Here is a 19,934-nt window from a genome sequence, read left to right as displayed (position 1 = left end):
TAGCCTTTGAGTTAATAGTCCAATTACTTTAGGTTTCTTTAAAAAGCGGGTGGCACATTCATCCAATTTGAATGTGCCACCCTCAAATGAAAGCTGATAGTCTACACATTATGCCCATGTCCACTATGTAACTATAATTGGAATATGTTTAAGTAAATGGGTTAAAAAAACAACTTGTGTCAGTATTCAAATATATACATGGACCTAACTATATATTTCATTTTTACATTTCCCCTTAAAATATCACTGATGAGTTCTGTCACCGATGAGTGTTTTTGTACCCTCCCTGGGAAATCAAGCAGCTGAAACTCTAGGTAGCACACACATTTTGTGACACACTGAACAAAAACTGTTTGCTTGCAGATATTTGTTGAGCTGTTAGACACATGTTAAAATTAGCTGCCGCTTAAAGCATGTAATTTGTGGAAATGTCTGTAACATCTGGAAACGCCATTCCAGATGGTTCACTATGGAGAGAAGTTTGTCTCAAGAGGTTGAAAAATGTATATTAAAGACTTCACAAATTTTGACTACTCACAAATGTGTTCCAGTCTATACACAAATACCGCTCCAAAAATGTATAAAGAAAAATGCTTTTAAAAAATGGGTGAAAAGTTTTTATAACAATTACAATTTTTTTCCATTACAAATCTGCTTCATTTGTTAAATTTTAGACACCTTTTCCACTCCAGGAAAAATAAATTAAAGATGAAACTGACATCTCGGGTCATATAAATGTCTTGTACATTTTAAAAATTCAGAATTATTTTTTAAGTTGTTGTCTGTACTCGCAGGTTCCAGAAGAAATTTATAAAAAAGAAAGAAAAAAAAAGAAAAAAAGGTGTTTTTCTCTAAAAACCATCCAGTTTAAATGAAAATGGTGCATCACAATCTATTACTTATGTTGCTATTGCAGTCTTGCAGTAACCTTGATTTTATAATACAGACTATGCAAGTTTTGGTGAAATGATCTGTTGCATTTCCAGGTATTTTGTTTATTTTATTTTATTTGAGCACTGTGAGGGGCATGTAAAGTCGCAGATTTGGGCATCCTCCTGAAGATTTTCAGAAACAATTTGTTCACACTCTCTTTGAGAAAGTGTCTGGAGTACAATGCAAAGAAATTCTCAGAGATTCTGTATCATGCTGCTTTAGGTTTTCTATCACCCCAATAAAGCTGCTGTGGTTTGTCTCGTGCATTTGGGTTCTCTCGCCAGCAAATCATGACATTACTCTTCTTTCCTCTTTTGAGTTTGCATGGATACAGATGTGAGAGTCAGAATGTAAAGTGATGATGATGATGATGATGAATTTGTCTGATATCAGAATAATTTTCCAACTTGTGTTTGGGGACGTTGGCTACCTAAGTGTGCATCCCTGGACTTTCATAGTTCCGATGTGCAAGATTTCTGCTCATGTTCAAAATTTTGTGGCTATTCCCAATAAATCCCACATATCTACAATGATTTCATTTCAGCTGTGTTGACTGAAAAGAAGAAAGGCGACACAAGACTGGTTAAGAAACAACCTTTGTACAAGTTTACGATGAACTGCTCTTATCAAGGGATCGTGGGGATATGCAACATGGCATCAAGGTGACATGTATTTATCTTGGGCTTTTCACTCCCCTCTTCTCCTCCAAAATGTCCATAAAAGGACTTTTTTGTTCCGGTGCAGTTGGCTTTATAAAGTGATGTTCAACCACATTGCATTATGATGCGTTTCTGTCACTTCAGGGATCGCTGTAAGTATCACCAATAAATTCTCCTTTGTTCTGCTTTAAGAATCCTCGTCTAAGCTGAATTTTGAAGAACTAGAATAACTGGGTAAATATGTTTTGTATCATTATTGCAGATATTTTGTTGACATGGTTGGGGTTAGGTGTGTTCTAGGCCTTGTGGCCCTTTTGGCAATCTCTGTCTGGGCTGAAAGTGAGGTAAGGAATTCTCCTTTTCTAGCACATCTTGACTGATTTGGTGGAATAAATGTGGAACAAATGTCATTTTTCTCTCTTTCTCTCTCCCTTTTGTCTGTCAATAACTCCTGGGAAATTCTGGAATCTGTAAGTTTACCATTGTTCTTTAGTTTTCTACTTTCAGACAATATTGCAGATTCCCACTTGATGTGCTTCTCCTCTGAAGTGCTTTCCTGACTTTGTTTTGCACAAAAAGCTAATTTTGGAACATGTTTGCTATATTTTTAAGACTGGTGATGCAATATATTAGAGTCACATGTATCACAATACAATGTATCACAACTGACAACTGTGGTTTTCAGTCACTTCCATTAAGAGCTCATTAAGATCACATCGTTTGGCCAGTATGAAAAGGAGGAATAATTGCTTGCATCTGACAAATTTACTGACAGTGAATCCATCCTTTAATTGTAAAATATTCTTTTTAAAAATAAAGTATAAAAACGTTTATCAAATAATTATTTACTTCTATGATCCTTGCTGGTAGATCATCAGTATGCCAACAGCACTTCTTCATTCCTTTTTGTGCAGGATGCTAAGGTTCTGTCAACTTCAGAGCGAATTGAGAGAGCCAACAGAGATATTGGTGAGAATTTTTAAAGCCATAAAAAAGTTTAACCCTCTTTTCTCCTCCCTGGCCTTTTCTCAGAATCTCAGTGTCTTTTGTGGTACTCGGATCCTTTGGACTATCACAAATATTTTAGATCTCAGTAAAAAGGGAGAATGATGTAAGAGTGAATCAGACAATTGAACTGATCAATGTGTTTGCTGCAGTCCGTTCTCCTGATGAACCCTACATAGTGGGTGATATTGCATACGGCTCGGAGGCGGAGAGAAACGCTGACCCCTGCACCGCTTCTGGCTGCATGTGGCCCAAGTCCGCTGATGGACATGTCTACGTGCCCTACACCCTTTCCAGCGTGTACAGTAAGGAGTAAACTCATCTATGAATGCTATTCTCTGCACTTATCACCAGGAACATGGTGTGTTGCACTGCAGACATTTTTCCTGCAAAATATCACAGGATCCTGTTGGTCTAGTGGTGGATTAAAATGTGTTTTCCATTTTTCCAGCCTCTCGTGAGGTGGCAGTCATCGAGCGTGCTCTGCAGTCCTTCGGTTCTTTTTCTTGTATCCGTTTAATCAGACGCACAAACGAGAGAGACTACTTGAATATCCAGAGTCTTAATGGGTAAACATGAGCAAAGCACGTTCTTTCTTTGCCCAATCTGTCCAAGAAAACCTGTATTTAATTTTAATATGTTCACTAACGTCACTATTTTTTGTTCGTTTAAGGATTAGTTAAGGATTTCAGACTGTAGGTGTATAAACACTAAATGTAACTACTAAATCATGCAGCGGAGACTTTTGTTCGATTAATCCAGGCCAAAGTTTTTCACTTTCTCAACCAATCAGAACGAGTAAAAAAGAAAATATTCATAATGGCAAAGTTTACTGCAGTCCCCCAAAATTCCATTTCCATCCATACAAAATGTTTCCTATTGTTTAAAAATGGCTGTGCAACCACACTTTTCTGTGTATGAATTAATGAAGCACCACATTTCTGGAGTTGGTAGAACTCCAGAAATGGTAGTTGCACTGGATGGTGAAAAAAACAAAGCAAAGAAATCTCACATAGAACAGGTTTTAGCAACATATTTAATACTTGCAGGATTGGTTAACTATTCCCTGTTGTGTTAACATGAAACATATTTCAAAAAAGTTTGTGCAGTTACAGATTTGAAAAAAAAGAAGACATTTTTGCAGCTTTTGTAACAAGATTTATTTTGTACCTTTGTAGGTGCTACTCCTACATCGGCCGTCTTTACTATGCGCAGGAACTGTCCCTGCAGCAATCAGGCTGTGTTTACTACGACACTGTCCAGCACGAGGTGCTCCACGCTCTGGGTTTTAATCACGAGCAGACACGTTCTGACCGCGACGAACACATCCGCGTTTTGTGGGAGAACATCACTCCGGGTTTGTCTGTTTTCACTTTTCACTATCCATGACAGCAATATAAATAGAATACAGAAAGAAAATAATTACTGGCACAAAATATAGGATTACTTGGGCATTTTGAAAAATGTGCTGATTGGCTTTTTGTTTAACCAAAGGTTGAATCCAAAGACAGCTACAGCTGTCACAGCTATTCTGTACTTCAGGCTTTGCTTAGCTTTGCACAAACAATGTCGACGGACAAGAAGCAAATTCATAATACCAATATGTCTGTCGATCATCATTATAACCCATTATAACCCACTTATTTCACGTGAGCAAAAACCAGTATTGGAATCGACGAGCACACAAACCTTCATAGTGCGTTATAAGAAAGCAAAATGCAATACATCATAAAATGCCGAACTATCTGAACACTCATAGAAATGTAGAGTGGACTAAAGCCACAGAAACAAGAAAAAGAATGAATAATGGAGCTCATGGTATTTCTGTCTCTAGGAATGGAGCACAACTTTGACAAAATCAACACTTTGAACCAGGGAACCCCCTATGACTATGGCTCTGTTATGCATTACCACAAGTAGGTATCAATACCAGCAGCTCCGTGTTACAGCTGTGGCTGCCGTCATCATGTTGGAAATTATGAAAGATGTTCAAACAGGTGTTAAAGTGCAATGAAAACTGAGTGAATGTGAATCAGAATTTTTCGTATTGTTCTCTCTTGTTTTTTTCTTCGAAATTGTGTATTTCTTAAATATTTTTGTACTCTCTATTTGATATTTTGTGGTTTATTCTGGCTTGGTAAAATTTCATAGTCAATTTGGCAAATACTTATTGTACAGTAGGCGTAATAGCTTTCAGTAACTTCCCTTGGGAAAAAAACACACCCTGTGTTTTCAGGTACGCCTTCTCCAAGAACAACCAGCCCACTTTGGTGGCTATCCCTAATTCCAATGTGGAGTTTGGATATGCCACTGAGATGAGTCAGATGGACATCCTCAGGCTCAACAGGCTGTATGGATGCTGAACAATCTCAGGTTATTATCCTAAGTTCATCGTATACTATTCCCCACACTGCATTGTTGAAAATGGAGTGAATTTCTCATAATAAATCTTAATGTTTTTCTATCAGACAGATGAGCAGCATGATGCAAACAATCCAACTCTTCTTTGAAAAATATCATCATCATCATTGAACAGTCACTTGATCAACAAAATAAACATTTTAAAATAATTCAATAAACCTCCAATAAAGCACCTCTGTGTGTGTGTTTTATCTTTAAGAGTGATTGTTTAAATCATGACATTTTATTTTGTCATTGCGTTCTTTGTGACTCTAGTTACTTTCCTTCCTTTGTGACCGTCTAGCCCGTTCATATTTGTTTCACTTGTTTCATTGGTTTTTACTGGTCTGATCAGTCTGTGTGGATATGGCCTCACTTCTCCCCTTTTCAGCTGTCACTTAGATTAGATTAGATTAGATTAGATAGAACTTTATTAATCCCTCGGGTGGGTTCCTCTGGGAAATTCGATTTCCAAAAAAGCACAGCACCGACAGAAGTTACAGAGTTACAGAATAGTATATATACACACACACACACACACATATATATAAATACAGAGACAATATAAATAAAATATATGAAGGGGATAAATAGAATAAATAGGAATAAAAAATAAAAATACAAGTGAATTTTGCACATTTCAAGTATTGAGGTCTATTGCACTGTTGACTATTTACAAAAGTATTGCACAAAAGGTATTGCACAGTGAGGTGAAGAGGCACTACAGCTTAGTTGTTGCCCCCTCCTTTGTCCTCCTGTTTCCCCTCCCTCTCCCCTCCAGAGAGGAGTTAAACAGTCTGATGGCGTGTGGGACAAAGGAGTTTTTAAGTCTGTTAGTTCTTGTCTTGGGGAGAAGCAACCTGTCACTGAACAGACTCTTCTGATTGTTTATGGCCGTGTGCAGAGGATGCCCAGCATTGTTCATAATGTCCATCAGTTTCTTTAATGTCCTTTTTTCTGCCACTGTCACCAGAGTGTCCAGCTTCATGCCGACCACAGAGCCAGCCTTCCTGATCAGTTTCTCCAGCCTGGATGAGTCCTTCTTTGCTGTGCTGCTCCCCCAGCACACCACAGCATAGAAAAGTACTCCAGCAACCACCGACTGGTAAAACATCCTCAGGAGCTTCCTGCAGATGTTAAAAGACCTCAGCCTCCTGAGGAAGTACAGTCGGCTTTGGGCTTTTTTATACAGGTGCTCTGTGTTGCATGACCAGTCCAGTTTATTGTCCACCCACAGCCCGAGGTACTTGTACTTGTTGCACTTCATGTCACTGTTGGCTCTGTCATGACTTTTGTATCTTGCCTGGATTCCGGTTCTTTTTTTTTTCTAGTACTTTAGACCATTTGTATCTCTGTTATTTTTATAAACCATTAAAGGTTCAGCTTTTTTTCTTTAGACCATTTTCTGCATATAGGTTTTCTCTCCTGTGAAACTTCACATGTTTCCTGATCAGTATAACATAATGGCACTAAAAACTATCAAAATAAAACTATGAAAGGTACAAAAAAAAAAAACCAGAAAAATGAAATGAAATGTTTTCCGACACAGACAAATATAGTAAAATCTATATCTGACAATAACACCTTTTCCCCCTTTGACTTAAAGAAACATTAAGCAGCATTTAAGCTGCCTGGTCTGTTAGCAAATAATTCATCTGAATGACAAACAGGACATAAATGAATATTACAGGGATAACAGGTAAATGCAAAAAGCAGCCACTGGTTAATTTGACCATTCATAGGTAAACTGGTTTATGGACAATTTTACTTTTTAAATGGTGGCACTAACCTCAGAGAAAGCTAAACCCATCTGCTGCTTCCTTTGGGAACAAGCACGTTGGTTCAAGGTAAAGCAATCTTATCGCTTGTTGCAGGTGTGTTTATACCTCATATCATTCACAGGAACTGTTTACGGAGCTGCAGAGAATCACTGACCTAACTTATTCAGCACATGTGGTGTAAGTGTGAGCTGATAGCGTTTGTTTTTTGCCTGAGATTAACTCTAGTTCTTCTCTAAAGACTTTCGTTGGTTTAAAATGACATTTGATGTTCAGTTTTAAAGTTAAACCCATAATTTTCAGTGACGGAGACATTTGGGACAATTTTGAAATAAAACTGGCTTTTTCTATGCCTTAACAAGGCAGCTTAGGATTTACAGCGAGGTGGCAGAGCGGTGTGGGACAAAGGACAGCACTAAAACTGCATTTCAAAGACATTTCAAAACCTGGAAAATACTGATTTAAGACGAGTGTGGCGTTTTGTTTGTTCATTTGTTGTTGTTTTTTTGTTTTTTAGAAAAACACAAAGCTTTACATCCTAACCGATTGTCCATTATAATATTTTACCTTGAAGTTGTTGATGTTTCTTTGTGAACAATATGTCACTAAGAATAATTCAAATAGCTTTTTAATCTGAATATTTGTAACAAACGCTCAATAAAAAATAAATTAAAAAAATATGTATAATAAGCCAGTGCTGAAAAATCCTTCAGTGGAAAAATTATGCATGACTCTATCTGCAGTTCATGAACAGAGATGCACAAGTTTCTCAGTAGCAGCAGCTGCCAATCAAAGCTGGCATCATGACATTGCACCCTAATTGTATAGCAAGTAAGAAATTAAAATCAAATCTATCTAAAAGGTGACTCCTTAAACCCAAAATAATGACAAAAAGCATCTTTGGGATATTAGTGGACACAAAAATAACCCCAATTACTTTAGAACAAGGGTCTGAATAATGTCCCATAACATTTTCAGGGTTACCCTCAACTTCAACCCAGTGTGTGTGTCCTCAAAGCATACACTACCTAGGTCCAAGTCTCAATGACTATAGTCGACTTTGGTTATTGTTTCAATAATGACTCTCACATTCTGAGTTCTGTTAGATTCATTATTCTGTTTGGAGTTCACTCGTGTTCTGGTTTTAATTAGTCTGGCCTTCTTAGCATGTTTGCTATCAAATCTTTGTGACTGTCGTAGGTATTTCTGAGTTAGGTTTCTACCTGTCTTATTTTGATAGTCTGTCTCCTGTACATTGCATTTCCTTTTTTTGTCACTCCCCTTAAAATCTTCATCATCTTAGAACCCAAATTTGTGTCAATTTTCCAGTAAGGTATTGACACGCAGTTTGTGGGTATAGGTTAATTGATTAATCCAAATTGCCCATAGGTGTGAATGCGGGAGTGAATGTGAGTGCGAATGGTTGTCTGTCTCTGTGTGTTGGCCCTGCGACAGACTGGCGACCTGTCCAGGGTGTACCCCGCCTCTCGCCCTATGCCAACTGGGATAGGGTCCAGTGCCCCCCCACGACCCTGAAAAGGATAAGCGGAAGCTAATGGGTGGATGGATGGGTGTATTGATTATCACATTTAATTAGAAATCACAAATTCAGTGAAACAACTCTAAAGATCATTTTATGCTTTTCTAAGGTACCTGTTTTGTATTTCCAATTGAGGTATATGTCTTCGGACTATGGGAGAAACTGGAGTTCAAAACACCTCACAGAAAGCTCAAAGACTTAAAAGCTAAAATAAATAAATAAATAAAAATCTGTCAACTTCCTTCTCTGAGGCAGCTATGCTGCTTTCTTTTATGACCCTGTTCCCCAAACAGTGGGAAAGGCCACTGAGCAGGGTGTGTGGCTGAATGATTGTAAGCTGTTGCACAAAGAATTTTAAAAATTAAAAGGAAGAAGAAAAAACAATTTCTTGATACTTTGAGTGGAATCAGAAAGGGGGCGACACTTTCTAATTATGATATCATAATTTATTAGAGTTTAGAGGCGCTTGTGTGATATGTATGGCTGAAAATACACTGAAACCTATTTATACTCCAGCAGAGGGCGACACATTCTCACATTGAGGAATTTGTTAGAGTCTCAGTTTAATCTCTTTTTTGCATCTGAATATGTAAACAATGTAAACAATAAATATACTTGCTGCGAAGGCAAAAAATGTTTCTGCCATGATCTCAATGCAAAAAATACAAAGAAAAATATATTAAGTAAGATGGTCCTGTTGGCAGTTCTGCATGATATTTATTTACATGTCTCTACTGCAAAAATTGCGCATTTACCAGTGTTGCCCTTTTATTTATTTTTTTTTACATTTAACCATAGTACTTACGATGTCTAATAACAGGACATCTTAACATTAGCTATAACTCTTTATCACACTCAAGTTGGAAAACTTGGATTTAAATTCTTTACTGCCGACAACTGTAACGATAAAATAAAAATATAGATCAGTCATCAGTCATAGATTTCAGCCCAAATATTGAACACTGAAAAGATATAAAGTGAGTAAGACGAAATGTCTGTGTTTGAATATTATAAGCTATGCATGCAAATATCGTTATGTGAGTCTTTCACATATGTATGTATGGCAGCTGCAGCGCATTCTCAGAGGGATTCAGGGAAAGTGTGTCAGTACATCTAGATCTCCACAAAGGTACTCCTTAGGTCTATTTTTTGGTCCTCAGAGTAACTGCACCTTTATAAGGATTGAAAACCTCATATAGCGTAATATATGCAATATTAATTCCAATGTTTCCAATGTGCATTAGGTGCAGGAAACGGCCTGAATTTCACCAAATAGAAAAAACGAATTACACAAATTATTGTTTTTACTCTTAGATTTTGAGGTTTTACTTTTTTTAAGTTTTATTTATCATAATCTGATCTTGTGGTGTTAATTATTAAAGACAAAATGTGATCCAGTATATTTGTGGTTTTACACATTTACATGATAGCACCAAAGAAGCTATCACAAAACACATTCATATGTTTCTAGTGTTAAACTCAAACCTTTTAATGAAGACATGGTAACTTATTTATCAGATAAATCTGACATAAGTCTCCATTGAACACAGAGTACACAGATGTGATACAAATATAATGTTACATTTTTCAAAATTTTAAATCGTCTTATAATCATTGTTTTTTAAGTTGGATTCGGTTTCAGCGGTCATCATATTAAGGAGAGTACTCAAACCAATCTGTTACATATATGTGAAGATATTCTCGGCCATTCATCACAGACCTTCTTTGCAGTTTGTCTTTGCTGGAATGATTTTATTAAAATCATCCAAAGTTGCTTTGCTGAATGAAAATCCATCTATTTCTAGTGTAACTGTTACAGCGTGAAAAGTCTTCTCCTGTTTATCTATAGTATTTGGGGAGGGTACACATCATTGAACCAATGCTAAATCCACACTCCTATCAGCCTTCTTACCCCTGTGCACGTACTGTGGTCATTCTACCCATATGGAAAAGAAATAGAAAAAACTTGCATCTGATGTGCCCTCCTTCATATAGTGAATCATATAAGGCTTATATGATTTTCTCATGAACATACAAGTTTCATTTATATGATTCTTCAAGCAATCTTATATCTGTTTTCACTCTTGTATGCTTTTCGTACAAGTTTCACACAAGACAGATACAAACGTTATAAGATTTGTATATATATATTCTATATGGGTAAAGCTAATGCCCAAAAAGACGTTTAAATTTCATCTTATCATCTTTATCTGTCATTATTGGCCATAGAGCTTCAGGTACCTCATAACCAGTGTTGCAACTGTTTTAAACTTCTGTAGCTACTGATGCTCCTGCACCCGCTCCCATGTTTTATCATCATTTTACCCTTTTAGTTACAGTCCTCGTCAGTTTTATTGTACGAAATAGCTCATTGTAGACAATGACGAACAAACATCAGAGCACAAGTTCATCCATTTTTAGTGAAAGAGGCCTTTAAGGATATTACCCTTACAAGGACACTCTTCTCCTTCAGATTTAAATTCATTTATACCTTTCCTCTCTGGCTAGTTTTGCTGAGTGAGTCTTTAAAATAAAATTGGGGGAAAAAACCCACAGAGAATAGAGCCTTTCACTATTTAGTACAAGCACCTGCTCCATCCACTCATGAGCCATGGGCTAGAGATTAAACAGAGGGAGACAGTGTGAGGGAGAAAATGAAGGGAAGATGCAAGGTGAATGGAGAGACTGGAGCTCAGAGAGAGAAGAAAAACAGTTCAGCCAGAATGGTGACTGAACAGAGGTCTGGTTCAGCTACTGGCAGCCCCTCAGGGACAATCAGACAGAGATGTGGCCTAGATCCCAGAGCTTCATGCCCACCTCCTCCTCCTTCCATTTCCTCTCGCAGACTGTAGAGTCACTATCTAAACCTTCCATGTCCTCCTGTTTGAAGCGATGGCCAGGATATGGGATCCAGGGCTCGTTGTATCCCGTCTTCTTGTTTTCTTTCCTGTCTCCCTGCTGGCCGACCAATGCCTCAGAGCACACAGGCTCCGGTGATGGCCTGGCCTGTAAGTCCATTACTCTATCATCAACAAAAAGGGAGTCATTGTACTTACTGTGTGCCCCAACAATAAGCAAGTTAATATGAGCCATGTATTCCCGCAGGGATTCTGATGATCATCATTTACGCTCAAGGCTGCTGCACTGTCTTCTCATCCATGATCTCCCTTCCTGTAATAGAACCCTTGGACCTTGTTTATGGGTCAAATTGACACGTAAGTAATGAGGCTGCTGCCACATCCAGCACAGAAGAAGCATTGAAACACAGCCTCTTCCCCATTACTAGGTAGTTTTCCAGTAAATACACAATACATTTACAAATGATCATGTACGGCTGAGGCTAAAAAATGTACTCAGTTAACCTATAATATGACACTGTACTCACATTAAATGTGAATTATAATCAGGCAGCCAAGGCAACTATTTGAAATAAAAATAGCCCCTAAAATAGGACTAAATGTTACTCCACCCTCTTTCTACTCACATGTAAAAATTTGTACTTTGTTGACTTGCATGTTCCTCACATTGAAGAGACTTTCATGCATTAGTATTCACATGTTTTCATATGCTACTGATGTTATTCAGGTCCTAACATCATTACAGAGGCTGAACTGGAGGCAATGTTATCCATATACTTCATACCTCATATCAGTGACTTCCCCCGTGATGGTGCAGGCCTCCCTTCTACGCTCCAGTCAGGCCAATTACAGAAAATATAATTAGACCAAGCTGGCACTGAGTCAGTGTTCTGTTAGATATAGTGAGCAAACTAACTGAGCTGCCTTCAGCTGCTTGTAGATGATAAAGTCTGCACATGACCTTGCACATGCAGGGTCCTGAATAACAGCACTTAAAGTACTTGGAACTATGTGAGTGAAATTTAAACTAAATAGATAAATAAAAAAGGTAGGAATTAATTATTACCAGGAGAAAAACACACACATATTACTTATTTTTAGGAATATGGGTCAATTTCTGTCCCTATAGGTACAGTCCACACAACTGTGGTGCCTAGAGCCAGTTACTGGACCTAAAGATAACTGTGTTACCTTTCTGAGATACAAAAAGGTATACATTCATACTATGATACCGGGAACTGATGTTATAAAATAAGTATTATTTTATGCTCCCATTTCAAGGTTTTACAGTCTGTAATTAAAGTTTCATTCTGTTTCAGTGGAGGCAAAGTAGTACAATGGTTAATGCTATTCCCTCACAACAAAAAGTTTTGGGGTTGAACTCTTCTGCTGAGCTTTTTTCTCCATGTTCTTTGCAGGTTTTCTTTGAGTGAGCTGCCAATTGCTTGATACTCCAAAATATAATAAGATTCCTCCACTGCTATTTCTACGTCTTCTATTTCTTCGAATTCTACAACCCCAATTCCAAAAAGGTCAGGACGTTGTGTAAAATATAAATAAAAAACAGAATGCAATGTTTTCCAAATCGTATAAACATATATTTTATTCGCAATAGAACATAGAAAACATAAAATGATTAACAAAGCCATTTTAATATTTTCACGAAAAATATATCATGCTGAATTTGATGGCAACACGTCTCAAAAAAGTTAGGATAAAATTTCGATAAATAAATGGTACTTACAGCTGGAGGGATATTTTGTAACTAATTTGGTTAATTGGCAGCAGGTCAGAAACATTATTCAATACAAAAGAAAAATCTTATGGAGACAAAGTTTCTGCATATTTGTGGAACAATTCAAGGATAAATTTGGCCTTGAATATCTCATCATCTGCAGTACATAATGTCATTATAAGTTTCTGAGAATGTGGAAAAATGTCTTCGGGGACAAGGCTAAAAATCAGTACTGGATGCCCATGATCTTTTGGCTCTGAGCTTACACTGCATTAATGCAACCATAATGCTATCATGGAAATCAGTGTTCAAAATGGATCTATAGACTGTTATGCTGGCAACTAGTAAACCAGACATTTAAATTTTGCTGGCTTAGATAGTCAGTGCCAGAAATATGTTACTAAATGTTAAATGTATTATCTTTATTTTATTAACATGTAACTTAACAGATAACATGCAGTACTTCACATTAAGGTACTGTTGCTCGATGTTAAAAATGACCAAAAAAGTAGTTATACATTGGTTTTTTCAGTATAATACACTGGTCAACTAGGTTTTGTTTCTCTTCTCTTTTATATGATTAGCAAATTGGACCCTACACATTTCCAAATGCACTTGCTTCTGGCTCCAAAAAAGCCAACATGGCACCAGCCATAAATCTAAAATCAAGGCTTCACAATCCGGAGTCCACAAAGTAACAGGTGATGTTGCAACAGATATGTAATCTATGGAAACAAGCAAAATCTTCACATTCCTTTAATGTTTTTCAAGTTATGTCAGTTGTCTACACTCACTGGGACTCAGCCATTCTCCCCTGATATCTAATGCCAGTGATCATAGCCTAAGGAGAATTGTCAGACTGCTTTGAGTTGATGGGAAAGCATCAGTAATTCAAATAACCACATATTAAATCCAAGGTATGGAGAAGAGCATACTTTGAATCCACAGCACATGGAACCATGGTTTAAATGTAACCATTTCTTTAAATGGTCACAATTAACTTTCAATAACATCTCCAGAGTAGTCATGAGAGCTCCATGTGTGCTGCTCTACATCAGAGTGAAACACGAGTTTGGCATTTGACATATCAAGATAGAGTAAGAAAAAGAGGAAAAAAATCTCAGCAGGAAAGGGAGAATTTTATGTGTAAATTTCCCTGAGGATAACAGAAAAGTGGGAAACGTGTGGTGTAAATTGTAGGCGTGTCAGATCAAAGAAAAAAATTAAATCATAGTTGAATGAATCTGATTTTTAAAGTTCTGAGGTGAACTGTTGACATTTCTCCCATTTCTAAAAGATTGCTTAAAGAAGTTTTATGCTTCGACTTTAAATATCAGGAATCTATGTTTATTAACAGCCTACACAAAGGCTTTTAAGGTAGCAGTAATCAAATCACTACTTAAAAAAAGTCAATAATTGATCGATTTGTCTTATAAACCAATTCTTAACTTTCATTTTATTTCAGGAATTCTCGAATTCCTTTATTGTTTCTTTAATTCCTTTATTGTTTCTTTAATTCCTTTATTGTTTCCTCTATTCCTTTATTGTTTCCTCTATTCCTTTGCGAAGGAATAGAGGAAACGGTTTAGAGTGCAACAGCCCAGAAACAGCACCAGTAAAAGTTCCAAATGATCTTATGTCCCCTACAGTGGACAGATCCTGCTAGACCGACATGTTATGTGCAGCACTCAATGTCACTCACCACAATATTTTGCGGCAGAGATTAGAAAAAAACATTGGTAATAAAGAAACTGCACTGCAGTTGTTTGAATCATATCTATCTGATAGAAATGATCCCATCCATTGTGTAAATGGGGAGTCTCCTTCACACACAAAAGTTAGTCACAGCTTACCACAGGGTTCGATGTAAGTATTTCTTCTTCTCTCATCTCCTTCCACTCTGTGTGTTTATATGTCACTGCTTTATTTAATCATCTGTAGTTATTGAAATTTGGCTCTCTTTCCATAGTTTTGCAACTGAATTGAATTATTTTTCAACATTTAACAATTCCCAGATTTTCCTTAAAACTACTTGCAAATTAAGCACATTATCACACTTCTGGTGAAACCAAAATATACCTCATTAATCAACACACAGTCAAGCCCTCAATGAAACCAGGAAACGTCAATCATGCAACATGTGACCTAAATGGAGATTTAATAACATCATTCCAGAAGTCCAGGCTGGATCAGCATCAGTTAATCCTAAACGCCACATCTGGGAGCTGGGAGAGCCCCATCCTCTATCCTCTGTTTTTCTGGGATAAACAGAATCAGAACTGAGAGATTTGAACTCCGAGCATCAACTTGTGTAAGATTAACAGTGGGGCTTATAATTTGAAATTCTTTGCTTTTTGGCTGTTGTTGGTGTGTATTCTCGTGGCTATTGAATACAAGCCTGATTGTCTGTTTAAGGCTCATTTTTGTAGGTTTTTTTTGCTCAAGTTTGCAGCTACATTCAGCTATTGAAACATTTGTCAAATGTACATTGGCACTTATTTGTGTGTAGTGTGCTAAATATGGGTGCTTTTTAAGTCTTGAGCAAGAAGTCATTAAAAGTGCAGTTTACTTAAGAAAAAACAACTAAAAGCTTGTTCAGTGCTGCAAACCACTTGTCATGCAAGTATTCGCAGGAACGAATGAGCATGTGAGGTTTTGATGGTTTGTAAAGGGCAGAAGAGGACGGATGAAGAGTCACTGTACTAATTTAATGAAGGAGTGCACTGTGCTAAAGTACAATTTTTAAGTAGTTGTACTAGAGTTCTTTCCATTAGTTCTCCATTTACACTGACAGTAAAAGTTGTCAACTGGTATAACGTAGCGTTTTTAGCAGGACAAATGTTTCGTCACTCATCCAAGTGACTTCTTCAGTCTCAGCTGACTGTAGGTTTCCCCACTCTTATAAACACTACCTTTGCACATTGACTGAAACTAGCACCACTGATGAACAATGGACTGTGAGGTCAGTTTCTTGATCATTAATATGCAAATTGCCATGACCACTGATCAACAACCACTGATCAAAAACCATTAATCTATGGTCACTGCCATGAGTACCATTCACAGAGAGTTGGGGAATGGCTGCAATAACAGCATTGTGGCCTTAGGCCCCCTCCTTGATTCAGAGATGGTCTTTCCTTTTTCACATAAATGGCCTCCTTGACGCCGCGCTCAAACCAGCGTTCCTCCCTGTCCAGGATGTGTACATCCTCATCATTGAAAGAGTGTCCACTGGCCAACACAGAGGGTTAACTCCTCTGTGTTGTGCCATCCACGTCACAGAGGTTGTTTGGTTTCCCCGATGTATAAATCAAGGGAATCCTCCTGGCACTTAACAGCGTACACTATATTACTTTGTTTTGTGTCAGGGGACCTGATCCTTGGGGAGGACCAATTTTTTGGCAGAGTGGGTTTTGGGGTTTCAAAGCCACAGAGACTCAGTGTTTAGAAAAAATGTGTCCTAACTGTTCCGATACTCCTGACACATAATTGATCGCTGAGGGTTTTCACTTAGGCAGCAGTTGTCCTTCTTCTCTCTATGATCGCCTGGAGCTTTCTTTAGGTGTCTTCCCAGCTTTGACAAATGTCCACCTGGAATGACCAGATTTACTCAGGGCCTTCTTGATATGGCGTTCTTCTGCCTTCTTGGCCGCTCAGACTGTGGGGATGGTGTTCGCTCTGTGTTGTAGTGTCCTGATGACATCCAGTTTGTGCTCTAGTAGATGATGAGTCAAACCTTAGATACTGAGTTGTATGCGCTGGTTTACGGTACACATCAGCTTTTAAATGTCCCAATAACTGATGGACATGGGTCTCATTTCAGGGGTTTATAAGTATTTTTGTCACTGAGCAGTGAAATATTTTTCTCATGATAGTCTTTCTGGTTTTGCTAAACTGTGCACCCACTCTTGTCTGCCAGAAGGACATTAATGTTAATGTTATTGTCATTACAAAGTGATGTGAGAGTCTTCCTCTCCTCCATGCTGATGTTGGATGATAGGGGCTTTACATTGCTGAGAAAGGATAAACCTTTGATCCTCAGTTGCTCTGCTTCCACATTTGTATTTTTGTGTTTCAAACTGCTGTTACGCTACAACCAGATGAAGAGAATCAACTTTTTGGGGATTTCCTTACCTGGATGATTGAGCAAGCATCAAGGCAACATCATTGCTAGGTTTAAGTAAAGAAATGAATGAATTACATTATTGAAATACATATACAAATTGTTAATAATGATAATTTCACTGAAAGCTGTTTATGTTTTATTCATGTTTTTTCTTTATGAAGCTTTTCTATAGTGTAACACTGTAGAGTTATTACAAATTAGAATGAGACTTTCACTGATCTGTGAATCTCTTAAGCAGTAGCCTTTCAGCATATAATAACCTGAAATTCTGTTTGGACGTTATGAGATTGAGAAGGCTTTTCATTAAGTGAAAATTATGATGTCAAAGTGAAGTTGATTATTTATAAAGACTGCACACCATAAGTAGACTAACTATAAGAATTTTTAATGTACGTTTTGTGATTTCAGTGACCTTGACTTTAAACCTTTAAATTTTGGATATATTTCAGTCAAACTTTATTTATTTGCAAAAATATGGAAAAACCTTTAACTTGGACTTGCACTCTAAGTTAAATGTACCGAGTGTAAAACCTTACTGCTAGATAGATTCAGTAGATTACATTTTTCAGTCAGCTGGAATATGTTTTCTTACCCCTCCCAATTCAAGTACATAATTCCATCTATGGTGGCCTCTGTGTGCCTCGTATCTGGCCAGTATTTAGCCAGTGTCCATCTCAAGCGCTATATTCAAGATCGTAGGGTAACATGGGGGCTTCCACAAACTAGCACCGCTTCTATGTATTTTTAATGGATTAATTATAAGTTAATGAGAATGCATTAGCTGATGAAAGATGTATTTACATACTAATGAAACTATATTTATTAATACAACATTCTATTTTTGTATTAAAGAATCTAATAAAAAAAAACTACTGTACTTTAATGATTGTTGACTCACTGCATTAGTTTGTGGTGTTACATGAACACCCAGCTCTTTATGACTGTCAGGTGATATCATTGTAATGCATGTCTTGGAAATAAGGCAATTTTTAAATAAAGACATTTTTAACATCTTAATGTTTATTATAGTTACAAAAGGCTTCTGATCAAAGTTTGAAAAGCACTCATTTGTTGATTTTATAGCTACAGTGGTCAACAAATGCTGTTGTCAATCAGCCTGTCAGAAAGCACCTCCTTTCCAGTTGGGAGCGCACCGGGTCTTCTCATCTGGATTTTACGCGTAGCTCGGTCCACGCCCACATTGCCCACCCCCTCCCAGCTGCAGCACCCCGCACGCATTCAGTTGTAGGCTTTTAACGACGGACACTTGTCATCTTTTCCCCTCACTTCAGATTGTCAAATCTCGTTTGTCTTTCCTCTTCCATGGCCGCGCGTGCTGAGATTTGCGTTCAGCAGTGCAATAGTTAATGAGTGCCGGATGCGCCCTCACTCCAGCAGACCGCTACAGTACGAAGATGGCGTCGGAGGGAGCCAGCGGAGAGCAGCCTCCCCCGGTACAAACACTGGCAACCACCGTGCTGGGCAGCGTTGACACGGTAGGAAGCTTTGGGAAAAAGCGAAAGCCACACGTGTGTTTTTATCGGCGTGTTCCTTTATCAGTCACCCAGGAAAGAGGGCGAAATGTCGCGCGCATCTATTTTCGCACGGGCTCGTGAAGCAACAGCGGTGGCCAGCGCGAGCCTCGCGACAATGTCTGGGGAAAAACAAGGGCTTCGTCTCTGCTTGGGCTGATGAATAACCCATAATTACTCTCAGTAGCCTCCGTAAAAGCCAGAACAGTGTTGGTTTTCCCCCCAGCAGTGAATTCTTTTGTTCTCCTCTAGCGGCTGCTTTAAAGGCAGGCATCCCTCAGTTGTAATGTAATCGTGTGCTTGATGGAAGAGAAAGCGTCGGTGGCTGTACAGGTTGATATACAGTATTACATTGCAGTAAATGAGTTAATGCGTAGAGACTTGGAGCGAGCTGTTCGCCTGGCTGCAGGAGACTTAAAACTGAGTATAGATTTATTAAAGCTGTCGTTTGCTCCCCCAAAGCTCCGCCGCTAGAGGTGAAATCTTTTTCATTCCATCTTGATTTTGTCTAAATTTTTCCGCAAACGATGAACACTTGGCATGTGGAGCTAAGTGTGGTGTGAAAGTGGTTTATTTAAATTGGCAGTCCTTAGAGACCTCACAGGCTTCCATAGATTCAGACTGTCAGACCTGAGGACTCAAGGCTTAAGCTTTTTTTCTTTTTCTTTTTTTTCTTCAAGCAGTCCTTTGTTATCACCAGCTGGTTTTGGGTTTCACATGTGTACAAGCACCTAGTTGTGATTTCTCTGTGCCCTTTCTCAGGTCACAGCAGCTCAGCACCCCCTATGTGCAAATGGATCGGTCTGTTGCCCCATCCGGCAGTAGGCCATGAAACCTTCCCGTCCTTTTGCTTGTTCCATGATATAACCTGTCTGACTGCTGTTATTGACTGGAACCCTGAGGCAGGATGAGCAGTGACACTCTTTTTAGTTTGTCCTTGTTTCAACTTTGTTACACATACAGCAAGTTTAGAAGAAAAAAAAATACCTCTTTGGATGAGAGTTTGAAGAGGTAGGCTAGTGGAAATGTGTGGTGTTGCAATAATAGAACAGCAGCCACAGTCCCTGAGGTGGGTGGGTGGTAGTGTGGGTGTTGAGGAGATGGTGGGAGAAGAGCTGTGGGGGTGAGTGGAGGGCAGAGCCAGTGAAAAGGAAGAGGAGGGGGTGCTGGCCCCGTTCACCATACACCTTTCTAAATTGGTCTTAATTTCAGTGACTCAGCTGGCATAGCTGGGAGTACTGTGTCAGCCAGCCCCCACCCCCTCTTGAGCGTGCTCAGTACTGCCTGGAAGCTGCTTTACATTTAGCGTTGAGGCGAACAGGTGCGGCGGAGACATGGGAGTCAGGCAGCCACCTCACCTCTTCAGTA

At 38.4% G+C, this 19,934-nt stretch overlaps 2 protein-coding genes across 3 annotated transcripts in view; both read left to right on the top strand.

Moving 5' to 3' along the window:
* The first annotated feature begins 1,723 nt into the window (after positions 1 to 1,723).
* Positions 1,724 to 5,185, top strand: LOC146628355 (high choriolytic enzyme 1-like). Of its 2 annotated transcripts, none has more exons than XM_085359480.1 (9): positions 1,724 to 1,744; positions 1,855 to 1,936; positions 2,516 to 2,561; positions 2,750 to 2,902; positions 3,049 to 3,166; positions 3,776 to 3,954; positions 4,432 to 4,513; positions 4,834 to 4,970; positions 5,070 to 5,185. In XM_085359480.1, exons 2-8 carry the CDS (start codon positions 1,868 to 1,870, stop codon positions 4,958 to 4,960), a joined length of 774 nt encoding a protein of 257 aa, XP_085215606.1. In that variant the 5' UTR covers positions 1,724 to 1,744; positions 1,855 to 1,867; the 3' UTR covers positions 4,961 to 4,970; positions 5,070 to 5,185. The 2 variants fall into 2 exon arrangements, with proteins under 2 accessions (XP_085215606.1, XP_085215605.1); XM_085359479.1 differs by having other exon boundaries at positions 5,066 to 5,185.
* Positions 5,186 to 18,288: 13,103 nt separating this feature from the next.
* Positions 18,289 to 19,934, top strand: part of cttnbp2 (cortactin binding protein 2) — a 98,082-nt gene continuing 96,436 nt past the window's right edge. The window contains exon 1 of the mRNA XM_085359477.1: positions 18,289 to 18,530. Coding sequence (XP_085215603.1) covers positions 18,402 to 18,530 — 129 coding nt within the window. The 5' untranslated portion in view covers positions 18,289 to 18,401. The remainder of the gene's footprint in view (positions 18,531 to 19,934) is intronic.

Source organism: Diplotaxodon limnothrissa, linkage group LG7 (genome assembly GCF_057381915.1).
Source record: "Diplotaxodon limnothrissa isolate DT_005_m linkage group LG7, D_limnothrissa_male_GT1.1, whole genome shotgun sequence".
NCBI classification, from domain to species: Eukaryota; Metazoa; Chordata; class Actinopteri; order Cichliformes; family Cichlidae; genus Diplotaxodon; species Diplotaxodon limnothrissa.
The sequence above is the reverse complement of the archived record's forward strand: the minus strand, read 5'-3'. Positions and strand labels throughout refer to the sequence as shown.